We start from the raw sequence: 15,265 nt of genomic DNA, 5'->3' as shown, positions 1-15,265 counted from the left end.
GTTGCAGGAATATGTCTGGGCCTTACCTGAGCTTGGTCTGTCCACAAGGCAAGGATCCTGCTCTGAAGAGTCTGAAACCTTCCCTTCAGACAGAACACCAGGGCTTTTCTGAGTTATTTTAAAGGAGAAAAGTATCTAAAAGCAAACCCTGGGCTGCACAGCAGTTGTCTGCTAGCACTGAGCATCCATCCCCTCACCCCCCAGGCATGGCTGTCCCCGACACGCCTCAGAGCAGGTCACAGGCTGGTCCCCCTCATCTTGCTTTCAGTTGAGGGAGTATTTTTAAGACAGGACTAACATCATCAGGGAACTGGTAAGCAGAGCAGGCAGGAGGTGGAGCGGCATGACCACAGTACCCAGAGAGGCCGAGGGTGGTGCTAGAAGAAAAACAGCAGACATCAGTGCAAAGAAATCAACAACTGAACTGTTCTCCCCCATGGAACAGAACACTCTTCAGGCCACATCCAGGGAAGAACTCTGGCTTTCTGACTAAGGATTTCTATCTGGTAAGTAGCCATCCCCCACAGGATCACCAAGTTACAGCCTAAATCCAACACAGAGCAGAGGATGAAGCTCTGGAAGTGCTCACTCAGCTGAGCTGTTCAGCCAGTAAGGATGCTCTCAGTTGGATTACAGGATTGGTTTTCATCTCGGACCTGGATTTTGCTCTGCAAGGCTTAAGGCTCCTTGGCAGAACTGAACTCACTGCCCCTTGGTGCTGGGAGGTGAAGGGAGGAGGTGAGCACTGCCTAATGCGTCTTATTGAGCTGGGTGGATCAGCAGTGACAAGTGCCACTGGAAGGGGTCCATGGTGGCTCAGATCACCAGTCTGCTCTCTCATAGAATCACAGAATTGTCCTGGTTGGAAGGGGCCCTTTAGATCATCAAGTCCAACCATCACCCTAATCTGCCATCCACCACTAAACCATGTCCCTCAGCACCACTTCTTTTAAATACCTCCAGGGACAGAGACTCCACCACTTCCCTGGACAGCCTGTGCCAAGGCTTAACAACCCTCCCTGGGAAGATTTCCTGATATCCAATCTAAACCTACCCTGGTGTGACTTGACACACAGTAGCAGGCAGCAGGATTCCCTAGAGCCTTGGCATGTGTGCTGCTGAGAGGAGAAGCAGAGCTGTGTGGCAGCATTGCCCAAGGCCACCACTTACTTGAGCCTGACTCAGCACCCCGGGAGCCCCATCAGCTTGGTGCACTCACTTCTTCACAGAAAGCACCTTGCTTGCATCAGGTAGTTGTTCTCCTTGCTGTAACCCCCCCACCCCACCAAAATATTTAAAGCACAACAATGAGAGGGTCCCAACAGACTACGTACGCTGAAATTTGGGCGTGACGATGTTGATGTAGCCTTCCTGTGTTCCCCCAGTGAGCCCAACGTGCAGCTTGTCTAGTTCTGATTGTTTCTGCTTTTGGACCCACTCCCGGATGGGAGACTGGTTCTGCCATTTATATAGTCCTTTGAGATTCATCCCCAGCAAACCCTGAACCTCAGGAATTGTCAGGTTCTAGGAGAAAGCAAAGAGCAAACATTAGAGATGTAAAAAGCCAAAATGGAAATAAAGCCTCTGACCAAGGGACCCTTGAGATTTCCATCAGCAGAAGTGTGAAGAACAAGACAGACAAATTTCTGGTGAGTGGTTTCAATTGGGACAATCTTTCCTTAGGTTAGGGGAAGAAACACCTCAAAGATTATTTTTCTGGTCCTCTGATGACAAGTCTCCTACACTCAGAGTGGGGGCCCCAGTCCAGGCCCAAAACACTGGGATTTCTTCCAAAATTGATGATGGTACTGCTAACACTCCTGCTAGAAGATTTGTCACATAGCTGGATTTTATTCTACTGGACTCCTGTCCCCTGCTCCTGGAGAGCTTGCTCTAATGAAATTCCCCAGTAAGACTGGTTTAGCATCTATGTATGACTTCCAATTACATTTGTAAAGAAGTTCCAGGCTTGTGCTTCCCTTTTTACTTGTCTAGCATCATTCTGGATTTGCTGGAGCGGCTCCTGTTTTACACCAACAGACAATGAGACCAAAGCACACTACTGCACATCACACTCATGCGAGGAGTCAAACAACTTCAGAACTCAGCTCACCATCACAGAGTCTCTTCTCAGCTTTGCAAAAGTACTAATGTTCATGTTCACGTTGTCCTTGCTGAGAGCTCCAAGATCCTTACTGGGAGCACCCCCTGGGACCAGAAAGAGAAAATGTATCCATGCACAGAGGACAGCCCTCAAGCAAGCAGTGGTGTGTATCTATGTAAGTTAGAGCTATGATGGTGTCTTCAAAATGTATTAGGTTGGGGCTGCTAACAAAGCGAGTTTTGACTGCAAAATAGATGGATGCTACTTCATTTTGTTGGGGGGTATTATTGAGTTGGCCATTAAACCAATCTGTGACAATGCCAAATGCCAGACAGAGGGTAAGAAGAGTTTGTTCAGGCTGTGTATAAGTTAACAGGGAAAGATCTATGCTTTATGACATGGAAAAAGGCTGTGAGGTAAGTGTTAAGCATTCACAGCTTGATTTCTCATGGATCTAGCAGATCTTATCCATCCCAGAAGTCAGGAGTTTGATCTTCTCTGTGATAGTCTGACATCTGATTTGGGCAACTAGAAGTCGGGTACAGAATCCTTCAAGAATATTGTGTGTCATCTACAAGTTGGAAAAGACTGAGACTTTTAACAACTTGGCTTTGAAAATTCCCACCTCTTAGATGGTGTTTGATACCCGTTCAGCTGCTGGCTAAGACCTCTCTCTTTTCCCATAACATGCTGTTGCTTTACATACCTAGGTATGGTTCTATAAGCCTATAGTAATCAGGTAAGTAGTGCTTGTCTGAGAAAGCACGCTTTGCTTTCTCATACAAGATGTCTTTGGTGCGCTGTGAACACGCTGAAGCATTCAGAGATGCCATTCTGCAAAAGACAAAAAAAAAGAAGATTTAGGGAGAGAATTTTTTAAAATTTTCTCCAACCTGAATAAATTTTGAATTATTCCAAGTATGTCCCAGGGATTCTATACACAGAACAAGTCACCCCCTCTTCCCAGTAGATAGAACAGCAGGCTTTTAAACCTGGCCACAGAGCAGGTGCCTCCTAGATTTCCTTTCATTGAAAGGAAAGAAAATAGAGAGAAAAGGAAAATACACTTGCTGACAGGAAAGTGCTTTTCCAAGAAGCCAAGGGCATCACAATATTTCACTCACTTCAAGCTGTTGGGGTCTATCACATTCAACTCGGTCTCATTCAGAAGGCACAAGTATTTAGTACCAATTGCGTTCAGGGCAGTGGCATCCAGGGTATTTCCCAAGTTAATGTAATGTTTAATGATTGCAGAAGCCTAGAAGAACAGGTAATTTTTTCAAGAGTTAACTTGAATCAGAATTTATGTTTTCAGCCTCAAAACAAAAAGAAATGCACAATTTAAAAAAGAAAATTGAATCATTTCAAGTCTATTTGTTTGGAACTCAAGGATGGGCCAATCACCTCTGAACCCACTAAACCCAGTCCTAAACCAGCAGCTCCCAAACCAGGAGGCAAACACAAGCAGGAAAGCAAACCCAAATCCTTACCTGATCATTAAGGGGCTGATTTTTTAGCAAGTTAGCCAGCGAGGTAGATGAAGTTATCTTCAATTTGGAAATATCCTCAGGCGTCATGTAAGAAACAAGCTCACCCAGTTTGGGGAACAGACTTTCAGGATACCCACGTGGATAGATCTGTGGGAAGACTGTCGTTACTGCTATGAACACTCATTATCATACTTATGGATTTATGCTCTTTGCAAAATTAATGAGGAAAAGCCCAAAAGGTGTGCAGGAAATAATAAAACAAAGCCAGTGAGATTCCATGAGCACATCTGTTGGTTCTCAGGCAAGCAGACCCCAGGGGGAAGGAACAAAACCTGAAGCAGTGTCAACTCAATCAACACAAAGTGGGGCAGTGGGGCTGAGGGACCTGGGTTTTTTCAGTCTGTGGAGGAGAAGACTAGGTAAGTGTTTTATTTCTGACTCCAGCTGTCTATTGGGAGATTTTACAAAGGGTGGAGCCGCACTCTTCTCAGAGTTACAGTTTAAAGGACAAGGGCCAACTGACAATGAAAATTCTGATTAGATATTAAGAAATATGTATTTTCACAGTAAAAGTGGTCAAATATTGGAAGAGGAGCCCAGGGAGCTGATGGAGTCTCCATCCTTGGAAAGTACTTTAAACTCAAATGGGCAAGTCCCCGAGCAATTCCATCAGCAGATAAATGGACATTCTTCGGCCTCACATTACCTCATCCAGCCTCCTCTTCAACACAGCTAATTGCGGATTACTGAAGGCGTAGGGCAGTATCTGAGAGAGGTGATTCTCCAGAGAGATGTTCTTCAAGCAAGCATGTAACTCCTCAGGCGTGTAGTAAAGAGGCATCAAGTCATCATTAAGAACCGTCTCTGTTATCTGCTTGTCAGGTGAGCAACCTGTTGAAACAGTTATCAAATATGCCCAGTGTTAAAGCTTTTTGCTTCAGCCTTTGAATGCTCCCTTGCTGGAGATGGACAGGGATGCAGTCATGGTTCTACCCTCCTCCTGGGTGACCTGCCACCAAGCCTTTCATAGTTCAACTCAGACATATGCAGGGGACACCCACAAGCACTGGGGACAACCTTGATACCAAGGGGAATGCTGCCACTATGGATCAGAGAAAGCTCCCATACCATCAGCACGCTTATGCCTAGTAGGCAGGACTGCTTCAACAACAGTGGCCAGCTCTTCCCTTGACAGACGTGAGTCATGTGCAAAGTTTTTCAGCCAAAGGGTTACAGCATTCTGGAAAAAAAAACATTTCATCAGGGGGATATGGCAATCTCAGGTGTATCACCAACATAACAAGTTGCTACTCACACAGACAAGAAACTTCATTGTTAAAGTACTACGGGCAGCAGATCTGCTGCTATAGCCCTGGGACCTTTCCTTGGTGAGCCAAAGGCCAATTTCTTAATGCTGAAACTCTATCACATCCCATGCTCCATAAATTATTCTACTTTCTCATAAAGAACTGTACTACTGCTTTCCACCTCTAGTACTCTTCCAACAGTTACAGGAAGAAGATGTCAGCGATCTAGATTTGCAGTTCCAGGCTGTCAGCTTGATCAGGCCTCACTGATCAAAGGCCATTCATCCCCTTTGGCACCACCCTTGTAAACGAGGACATTACTGAAAACATACTGGCTGAACAAGCCTCCTCATATTTCTTCCACACTACAGGTCCTAGGAATGCTTCCCAAGCTCCTCACAGCTCTATGAATAACCTACCTTGGGGATCTTCTGCAGGATGCTGTGACCCAATACAGGAATCAATCCACTGAGCTCATCCAAGGTAAAAGCTGACCAAGCTACAGGAGGCCTGAATAGAAAAATTAGCAGGAATCAGCTTTCAAGGAAGAATTAAAAACCCCTCCTATACCTTAAAAGCTTCCTGGATTATGTCCTTGTGAGCTGTGATGTTGAGAAAGTACAAGATTTAAATCCTAAAACTTCTTCATCACTTTTATGTTAGACAAAAGTTCATTCCAACAGAGGAGAAGCAATTGTTAGGAACAGGAATGAGAGCTGAGGGATGGAAAAATGACCTTCAACAAATACATTTATTTCCTTAAACATGAAAACCAAAGAATAGCCATTGCTCCCTGTCACCCAATTCAGTGCCAAAATCTCAGGGCATTTGCCACAGGAAGGGAAAATATTTTGCCTCCCTGGACAATGTTTCAGTAAGCCATAGCCAGGGATTTATAAATCATCTGTCAGTCTGACAGGTAGAAACAGAATGTTTTGTGAAAGTCAGCAGCTGACAAACAGCTAGAGACCCACCTCTGTTTACTAGGACAGTCTCAGAGAAGTTTGGTTAATGTAAAATAGACCAGAGGGAAAGCTTTTATAACTACAGCAAGGCAGAAGTGACAATGTAAAAGGCCTCATGTGAAATGAAAAAGCAAAGAATTATTCAAGTTTTCAGTCAAGCTGGTTGGCTGGAGTTCACTCAGGTGTTAATAGGACAATGGGTTTGTTTAAGGGAATTGTTTTGCTGATGCTCAGAAGGAAAAAAAAATATCATACCCAAATGTCGTGTTACCACTGTTGATGACACTTCTAATAGCCTCTTCTTGATCAGGCAGGAGAGATTCACACTGGCTTAACTGCTTCAGCAAATTCCCACCAGAACTTCTAATGTATTCTCCACCCAGGTCACACACCAGACGTCCCAGAATCTCTGCATTTTCCTTATTTACTTGTTTGCCAGGAATTTTCTGAAGTCATACAAGACACAGGCATTAAACAGAACCAGATGCCACTGTAGAAGAGCACTCTTGAAGCCCAAGCTCTCCCCAGCCCTGTGCAGAGCTGTCCCCTCACCACGTACCAAACACTCTAGTGCTTCCAAGAGCAGCTGTTTCCTCTGAGATGACTCCCTTGGCAGAACAGGAAGATTTGCCTTCCCAATATGAGCAAAGTACTGCCTGCAGCTTCCCGTTGCTGCATAATCTGAAGGACTAGAAGACAAATACTCCATGAATTCTAGTGGATGGTATCAAACAGTTGGGTTCAGAGCTGTTCAACATACACTCTGTGCAATACATCATCTGCTTCTGCAGGCTAAACACTCAGCAGCTGGTTCTTCCCAAAGATCCTAGTCTGCATTTTTTAAAAATTCATTTTCACCTTAAGGGATCTATCATGAGACTCCTCTTCAAATTGTTCACAATTTGGACACAGAACCACAATGGGTAGCTACTGCAACAAAGAAATCCACTCTACTGTCTGTTGCCTTTGACGTTCGAAGGGAAAAGCACATTCACAGAGGCCAGAAAGCACTAAGACCACATACTGGATTCACATCCAAAGAGACGTATTTAGAAAGAGCTTCATACTGTTTGTACTGGTATGATGGATGGGTGAATCTGAAAGGACTTTAAAACCCTTTTAAAGGCTTTCTACAAACTTCTTACCCCGCCCAATAAGGAAGTCTGAGCGAGTTTGAAAGACACATAAAACATGAACTAGACATTACCAGTTAGGTTATGAACTAATACCACTTTGTCCCACTAAGTACTAAGGCAACAACATGAAAACCATAGCACAGTTACCTTAAAAACAGCAACAGGTCTTCAGGATAGCTATCTAAATCCTTGGGAATCCCATGCAGCGTCACCATCTTCACTAAACAACTCAGCTGAAAAGACACCACAATTTACACCAGTGAAGGAAAACAGCATGAAAACATGAGAAAAATAAAACAAATGTAAATATTTTACTCTGCTCCAAAGTACAAAATAATAAAAGACAGAAATCAGAGGGCTTGGTTCCTGAGAAACCTACCCAAGTGGGTTTTGACTTCTCCTCTCTTTGGGGAACGGTTTGAGGGACACCCAGGACCAACTACATTTGTTGCAGTTCCTTAAGCTGAAAGTGGTTTTATTCTTGCTGAACACTCCTCATTACTATCTTCATGACAACATCAAACACAGCATTTCTAAATACAGGAACTGACCTGGTCTTCTTCTAGCTTGACATTCTTCTTCTTCATGACTTTGGCCAGCTCCTGAAATCTTTCTGCTCCAATCTCATTGGCAGATGCACATGTGAAACCTTGGAGAACTGACTGGGAAAGCCTGAACATTTACAGAAAGCAAATCAGAGGGCAAGGACTTCAGGAGAACATTCAGTGCTGCTCTCCTACACATACAATGACAAATACAGCAAGCATAAACCTCCTGCGTTCTCACAGCTTAATGCCCTCCAAACTGCATCCCCTCAACACTGCTAGTCTTGACCTGTGTGGGAGATCAAGAAGCCATCACTGGTCAAACAAACATCATCTAGAGTCTCATACTGGAAGAAGAAATGCAGGTACCACCAGCCCAAGTAGTACCACTGTATCCTGTTTACAAGGTCAGTGTCCTCCCTGTGTTGCACACTGAACATGAAACAGAGTTGTGCAGATCCTCATCACTGAATATAGTTTGCACAGCCTGGGAGAGCTCATGGAGAAGCCCTTAAAACTTTATTCTTTCCCATAAAAGCTTCTATTGAGAAAGCAGGACACTGATGTTGACTCCACAGTTTTTCCAGAGATGTATCGTGGGTTTCATAATTTTTCATCTCAGATATGAGAGCTGACAAAAGACATGTATCAGCCCCACTGAACCTAATCCCATGGAATAGTGACATGTTCTCTGATTAGAAACACCTTTCACAGAGGCAGTCAGAAGCAAGGCTGCAGGTGCAGTCTGAGCCAGCAGCATTGTCTTAGAAAACAAGGGTGGCTTTTGGGTCCAAGTGTGGCTTTTGCAGCTGATACCCTGGTAAATCTCAGTGCTACACTCCTGTGTTTGGGTTTGCATGATATTTCTCATCTATTGCTATGGTCTGAACATGGTGGGTCTGCCATAAATGCCAAAGGAAACACAGAAACTGCGATCAAAGCAAACATGGAAAATGCAAGGAGAGAAGGAAAAGGCTACCTGCTGAAGTCAGGCTCTGCCTTTATCACATCATCAAAAAACATGGCAGCCTGTGAAGGAAAGCCAGAGTGTCAGTGGTTTACCACGCTCTTCTGCAGCATTCACCTGGATTTTCTGTACAGATCTGCAGAGTGGACTCACAGCCCTGAAGAGTTCAGGGCTGACACTGAGGGGTAAGGAGGACACAAGCATATTACCTGTTCTCGAGTCCACGTTTTATTATTGAGATCCTGAACATTTGGCTTTTCTTCCCCAAAAACAAGCAGTGATTTTGGAATGTAACTGGCCAGACCGTCAGGGATACATTTAACCAGGTCAGCAGGGTGATCCAGACCGGAGGAAATCTTTAAAAAAAAAAACCCCACATCCAACAAACTGTATCATTCAAACACTGTGGCTAAAACAAACAATTGCTGGAGAAGAACTGACAGAGTGGAAAGAAGCCAGGCAAACTCCCCTGCCGATCATCTGGGCATTGCTCAGAGACCTAATGCTATGAAATATTTCCTGTTTGACACATTCATCAGACTAGAAGAGCTGCTTAGAGCTAATACCTGGGGTTCTAATGAATGGGAATGATTCAGTCTCTTATCAATAAGTTTCCTACCCCCTGGCTTTATGACCTGGCTGGCTAACTGTTTTTAGGAGGGACGTGTCTTTCCTCTCTGCCAACCCAAACAATGTCTCAACTTGTCAAAGGCACACTGCAGAACAATCCTGTGGTGAATGAGATGTTATTTCCCTAATACTTCATCCCTGGCAGCCCCATCGCCCCAGGACATGCTATAGGCAGGGCCTCTGGTACCAAACACAGGCCAGAGTCTTTCCTACCAGAGGGAAGATGAGTAGCAACAAACCTGAATGCTAAACATGCAACAAATGGAGGCTAAAACAACATGGAGGCTAAAATCATGGCACAGAGGCATCCAAATCCCAAACAATCACATGGACAGGGATGAAATACCGCATTGGTGAAATCTCAGCCTGCCCTAGAAGGGACTTTCTAAGCCACCTTCACTAGTCACACACTTTCACTCTGAACTATGACAGTATCCTTTCTCTGAGAGCATCTTTTCACATCACTGGGGAGTAGTTTCTTGGGCCAACTCATGAAATGCTTTTCTCTTCTGCCCTCATCCCCAAGAGGCTCAGCAGGACACGCTGGCTGGCAGCCAAGGACATCTACAAAGGCACAGTGATAGGGACCTGTCCTGCTGCACACTCTGTTTAGCAATGACAAATACCCTGGAGGGAATGCTGCCTGGGTGTGAGGGTGTGTGTCAATGCCTGGCCCCAGGTAGCCAGTGTTCTCAGCTGAGAGTCACTGGAGCTTCGCTAATTTATGACGCCTGAAGAGAAAAACCACCTCACCTTCTCCACAAACGTCATTTTCAGAACAGAGGGCAGGGTCACCACTTGCTGAACAAACTCAGGCAACTTAATGGCTTCCAAGACTACTTCTGGAGGCAGACTTTGAAGGGTGCTGCTGTTGAGGCCAGCCACCAAGCTCCCTAGCTTTGCCAGGCTCTGCCCGTCTGTGATCTGAAAGAGAATGGACACAGACATGAGTACATGAAGAGCCAAGCATTATTTGCTGGCAGCCAGCTACACCAGGTGTGAAGCACATTTGTGGATCTTATCCTTCGTACCTGATAGCCAGAGCTGAGCAGTTTGTTGACAATAGCGCTGGACTGCTCAGCAGTCCAGCCATGAACTTCCCCCAGGGCAGGAATAGATGCTTCGAGGTCGTTATCACTGATGCCACTTTCGATGTCAGGTATGGACAGCCCAACAGCAGCCTGGCCCAACGCTCGTAGGACCGCAGGGGGGAAGCGCTCAAACTTTCTCACCAAAGAGGATGCAACCTGAGAAGGTCCCACACAGACAGAAAAGAAACTCAGAGAAGCAATGACATGAGCCTACTGGATCTTACGGTCTTTGGATATCTTAAATCATTGGACTTTCTGCTTCAAACTTGTGTGATGAAGCCTGTTGGTAGATCTCCTCTATCCACTGAGAATTTTCAGATTATGAAACACCAGCCAGACCTCACAATATAAAAAAAATAATCAAGATGACTTACAGCACTGTGTGCAAGAAGAAGCATGAGTTGAATCCTCAACCCTCCCCCATTTTCTCTAAGTGAATGAAGAACTGAGCTGCAGGGCTGGACAGGATTACCTGCAGTTCCTCTGTTGTCCGTGAGGAGAGAGCTCTCTCTTCAGTTATTCTTGTGTGTGTCAGGTTCAACGGGCAGTTCTTACTGATCCTCTGGGCCAAGCTCAAAGTTTCATCTCTGCTCAGGTTGCTCACTGCCGAAGGGCTCAGGTAGCAAAGAAATCTGTCTGGAAGACTGCAGGTGGGAGACAAGGAGGAGAGGCTGCCAGTACAATAGACAGTGCCTCTGCCAGATCTTTTTCCAAAGGATTCTCTTACCCAGTATTTCCCCAGATTCATTTTAGTCCTGACAACGCTGACACTCCTGTTTACAGGGAGCTCTGCTGTGTCATGCAAACACTGCAGAAACATGCAAGATGCACTGCTGGTCATTAGTTGGTGGCTGACACTGCATGTCAGTCATTTCCCAAGATTCAGAACTCGTGGTCTGGCCCTCCCCAAGACCAAGTGCAATGCAATTAGTTGAGGAACAAAAGGTTCCATGGAAGCAGCCATGGGCATCACCACTTATTTAGCATGGTATCATGCTAAACCATAAATCAGGTAGGAATTCAGGTCAGATCCTGTACCTTGATAAAGGAAAACCAGGTCCAGAGGTCAGCAGCAAGGTGTAGTACACGGCTGTCTCCGGGAGCAAGGTGAGGTTGCTGACCATCTCTATGTTGACTGGATCCCTGGCAAATTTTTGAAGCTGAGGGTGGGAAAAAAAAACAAAGAAACAAACAAAAAAATTGATTTAGATGGACACCTTAATCCTGACAGTCACTTGGGACAGTTGGAACAAACCTCATTCCAAGCAATAAGGGTTTTTTCACCTGGCTTTAAAATCATCAGGAGATTTTTCAAGTAAAGCACTAGGACCTTGTTTTATTTCTCTTCATACACCAAGGGCATGGGAAAGCTCTTGCTCTATGACTGTTCTATGGGTCACTGATGTGACCAACTTCTGCACAAGTGCCTCTTGTCACAAGAAATCATTGTGGGGGGGGAAATAAGAACTGAAGTGGCTGTTCACTATAAATAAACACGAGGAAACTTCCTGCCAGAAGCATCTCCATGGATTTTGGTAACGGCAGGAAGAGCACCTCCCAGGCACAGAGTATTCTGAGCACTGCAGGTTCTTCATCACCCAGATGAGCCTGCACTTACTGTTGGTTCATCAGCAAACAGCTGCAGGTCTCCAGTGGTAGCATGCTCCAAGAAGGATCCAAGATAATTACGAAACCAAGCAGTGGAATTCAGGCCTGGAACAGCTGCATTATAGCACTTCTGGTTTGATGCTGAAAAACAGGTATAGACCAAAAAATTACAGACTGGCACTGTATCAGGAAATCAGTGGAGAATGCAGACTTCCAGAGGCAGAACGGGCTTCAATCTGTCACTCAGTCAGCAGAGAGCTCCCTAAGAGCCTACAAACACACATCATCCTCTAATCTGTGTCTGTGCATTCAGACTGCAAATGCACATGAGGCAGGATGGATGCCTCATTCTTTCACAGCCCTCTAAATATTTAATCACCAGTCTCTTTCTTCCTCCCTTCGAATCTGCCAAAAACTTCTTGCAGGACATGAAATTTTTGCATGCAAGCTACTGCCTGGAGACAGGGGAGTGTCTTACTGAGGTCCCCCTTCTAAGCTAAATTCTTTAGCTTTCAGAGCAAAACTCTGCACCATCCTTTCACAACAGAAGAAGTAAATACAATTTGCACAGGATCTAAGTCAGCACAGGACTGACTGTGCTGATTTATAAAACCCATGGATTAATAAAGCCTTCAGGCAGGGTAAAATTTTCTGATTCTACTTAATCACTGTCATATTCCCAGCCTACTTCCACTGAGGAGACAACATACATTCACAACCAGAAGAATTCTAAAAACTCTGTGGAGTGCCAGCCCTGCCACAGATCGCAGCTGATGCTGCAGCATGCATCACTGGCTTAAAGCACTCTGCTGTTTCTTACCATCCTGGGTAAGATAGTGTTTGATCCCGGTGTAAAGGTTCCTCTGTTCTTCCACTGGAAGGTCAGAATATATGCCATTCAGGGCAGCGACTCTAAGGATGGGTAAGAAAGGCAGACATCTCAAACACAGATGAAGTCAAAGCTGGCAGGGAGGGATTCTCACAGAAATTGTTGTTACTTGAAGACTGATACTATCAAGCACATCCCATTCCAAAGCCACCGGTGTGACTTCCCCTCCTCACAACAGCCCCCACGATCATCTGGGGGCTGCACTGCCAATCCTGAGCTCCTGCTTGGAAACACAGCACTAGGAAGGTCATTACACATGTGCTGGCTGGTGTAGAGACTGGTTACAGGGTCAGTAGGTGTGGATGAAGCCTTGGAGAGAGCCCCTCAGAGACCTCGCCTGAGCCTCCATCAGCTCATAGTGCTTACAGGGTCTAGGCTTTTGTTTTGGAGGAAGAGCCACATTACCCTCTCAGCCACACAGGACTGAACAGTGCTCCTGTTCAGCACTTACATCTGTTGAAACGCCTCACACAAGATGTTTTTGGCATGGAGGCAAGCAAAGGCCTCAGGCTCAACCAGGAATGGCTGAAGTCCTTCATGGACCCATTGAGACAAAACGGATGGGCTGTCAATATCAGGCACTTGCAACATCTTCTCCCACAGGCCATTGATGAAGATCATGTTCCACTCAAAAACAAGAGGCACATAGGAAAACTGAAGGCAAGAGACAAGAAGAATTACATGAATTCAACAGAATATGGACTTCTAACCAAACATTAACATAAATCCATTTGAATCTGAACATTATGAACAGAATCACAGAATCTCCTGAGTTGGAAGGGACCCATAAAGATCATAAAGTCCAACTCCTGGCTCCACACAGGGCCAGCCACCCCTAGCAATAACCCCTTCTCTGGATAGCAACTCTCCCCAGAGCTATATTTGTGTACTTCAAGTGCAGTCAGTCTATAACTCACATAGGAAGCCCAGGAACAGCTAACCCACATGAACTCATGCTTCTTATTCCTGTCTTCCCAGCTATTTTTAAACAGCACAGAACTCTACTATGTTGGTGGAGATCTGCTGATTGAAACAGCATCCTTTTTAAAATAAGACAATGTGTAGGTAAGAAAATACAGTACCATTAATTAAAGCCTTCCACTCCAGCAGCATTAGTGTTATGGGTGAACAAATAGTTGGATGTGTGATACCCACCCGCTGGCTAAACTCAGTCAGAGCAGCTACAAGTTTGTTGGTGTCATATTTGGAAAAGAACAGAATGGAGTACTGTGGATCCATAGCACTGGCAGGTTTAGAGGCAAGGCAAGAATATAAGGATATGAGGAAGTCATCCTGAAGGACCTGGAGCCAAGCACTCTGAAAAAGAAGAGGAAAATCCATATAGAGATAATAAAAGGCGTGTCATGTTCAGAGATGCTGCAGGACACAACCTCCTAGCTTCACTAGCTCACCTACATGTGAGCATCAGCACTGAAACCTGTTGACAGAAGAGTCAGGAGAAAGTCCAACTTGCACTGGCTTGAAGCAAGTCTAAACTTATCCTGTTCCAAATGCTGGATTCTTCTCTTACCTAACCCATGCTCCCCCCAAGCAAGGGGTGGCTTTAAAAAACTTTATTCAAAAAGGTTTCCCAGAAAAAATAGAAACTTCCATAGGGAACCTTCTTATTCCAGGAACATTCTTCAGTAAAAAACCAAACAAAAGCCCCCCAAACCCCACCAACAAACATTTGAAGAAACGACATCTTTTTCTTAGTAACACTTATGGGAAAATACAAATTGTTATCAATTCAGTTGCAATTACTGGCAGCACAACTTAGAGATAATGACAAAAGCAAGAAAGGAAATACACCTGAAATACTCCAGGTGACATTTTCCACACTGCAACCACTTGTAACTGTGTTTTTACCACCTTTTACCTTGATTTACCTCAATGGACCAAGGTTACTCTCATGCAGAGATTGGTTTCCACACTGTGACACCAGTTTGTTTTGGAAATGTTTGTCCCACTTCACGGGAGAGGTTTGTGAAAGACAGCATCCCCCACTGCCACAAACAGCCCCAGAACAGCCCCAGAACAGCGGTACAGCTGCTCCTGAGCCTCATGATGCAGAGCACGTGTTGCCTGCAGGGTGTCATTGCCACAGCTCAGTGCTCTGGATGGTCCCAGTGTGTTTGAGCCCATCCCTTCTCCCAGTCTTGTGAGGGTAATCTTTCCAACCCTGACCCCAAGGCTGCACAAGGCTGTGGCCATTCCACCCACAGCTGGCAGTGGGGCTGCTTTTAAGACTGAAACGTCACTCTTGTCAAGGAAAATCAAACACACTAGCCCATGGAAAGAGAGGGACTGCCTTACCTGTGCACAGGCATATTGGCCAAAAGTGAGGCTGCAGGGTGAGGCTTGGCCATGGGCTATCTCAAGAAGCATCTCTTGGCTGACACTGGGGGGGGGAAAAAGCAAAGACATCACCTCTGTGCCAGCTGTGCCAGTGCTGCAGCAGCTGTGGGCAGAACTGGCTGGGAGCTGGCACACCATCAGCAACACGTCTGCACACAGACATGGAGAAGAGCTG

At 45.3% G+C, this 15,265-nt stretch overlaps 1 protein-coding gene across 1 annotated transcript; it reads right to left on the bottom strand.

Annotated features, from left to right (window-relative positions):
* Positions 1 to 282: 282 nt before the first annotated feature.
* Positions 283 to 13,271, bottom strand: MSLN (mesothelin; the record flags this gene model as incomplete). Its single annotated transcript, XM_084270928.1, has 20 exons — positions 283 to 377; positions 1,335 to 1,524; positions 2,114 to 2,208; positions 2,811 to 2,938; positions 3,229 to 3,362; positions 4,301 to 4,485; positions 4,723 to 4,834; positions 5,321 to 5,411; positions 6,122 to 6,312; positions 6,426 to 6,555; positions 7,150 to 7,235; positions 7,554 to 7,674; positions 8,527 to 8,576; positions 8,724 to 8,870; positions 9,898 to 10,068; positions 10,176 to 10,391; positions 10,708 to 10,879; positions 11,274 to 11,395; positions 11,854 to 11,984; positions 13,184 to 13,271. The coding sequence occupies 20 exons, from the start codon at positions 13,269 to 13,271 to the stop codon at positions 283 to 285; spliced, it is 2,655 nt and encodes an 884-aa protein (XP_084127054.1).
* Between the last annotated feature and the right edge of the window lie 1,994 nt (positions 13,272 to 15,265).

The sequence above is a fragment of the Gallinula chloropus genome (genome assembly GCF_964237585.1).
Source record: "Gallinula chloropus genome assembly, chromosome: 15".
NCBI lineage: Eukaryota > Metazoa > Chordata > Aves > Gruiformes > Rallidae > Gallinula > Gallinula chloropus.
This window is presented reverse-complemented; position numbering and strand designations above follow the sequence as displayed.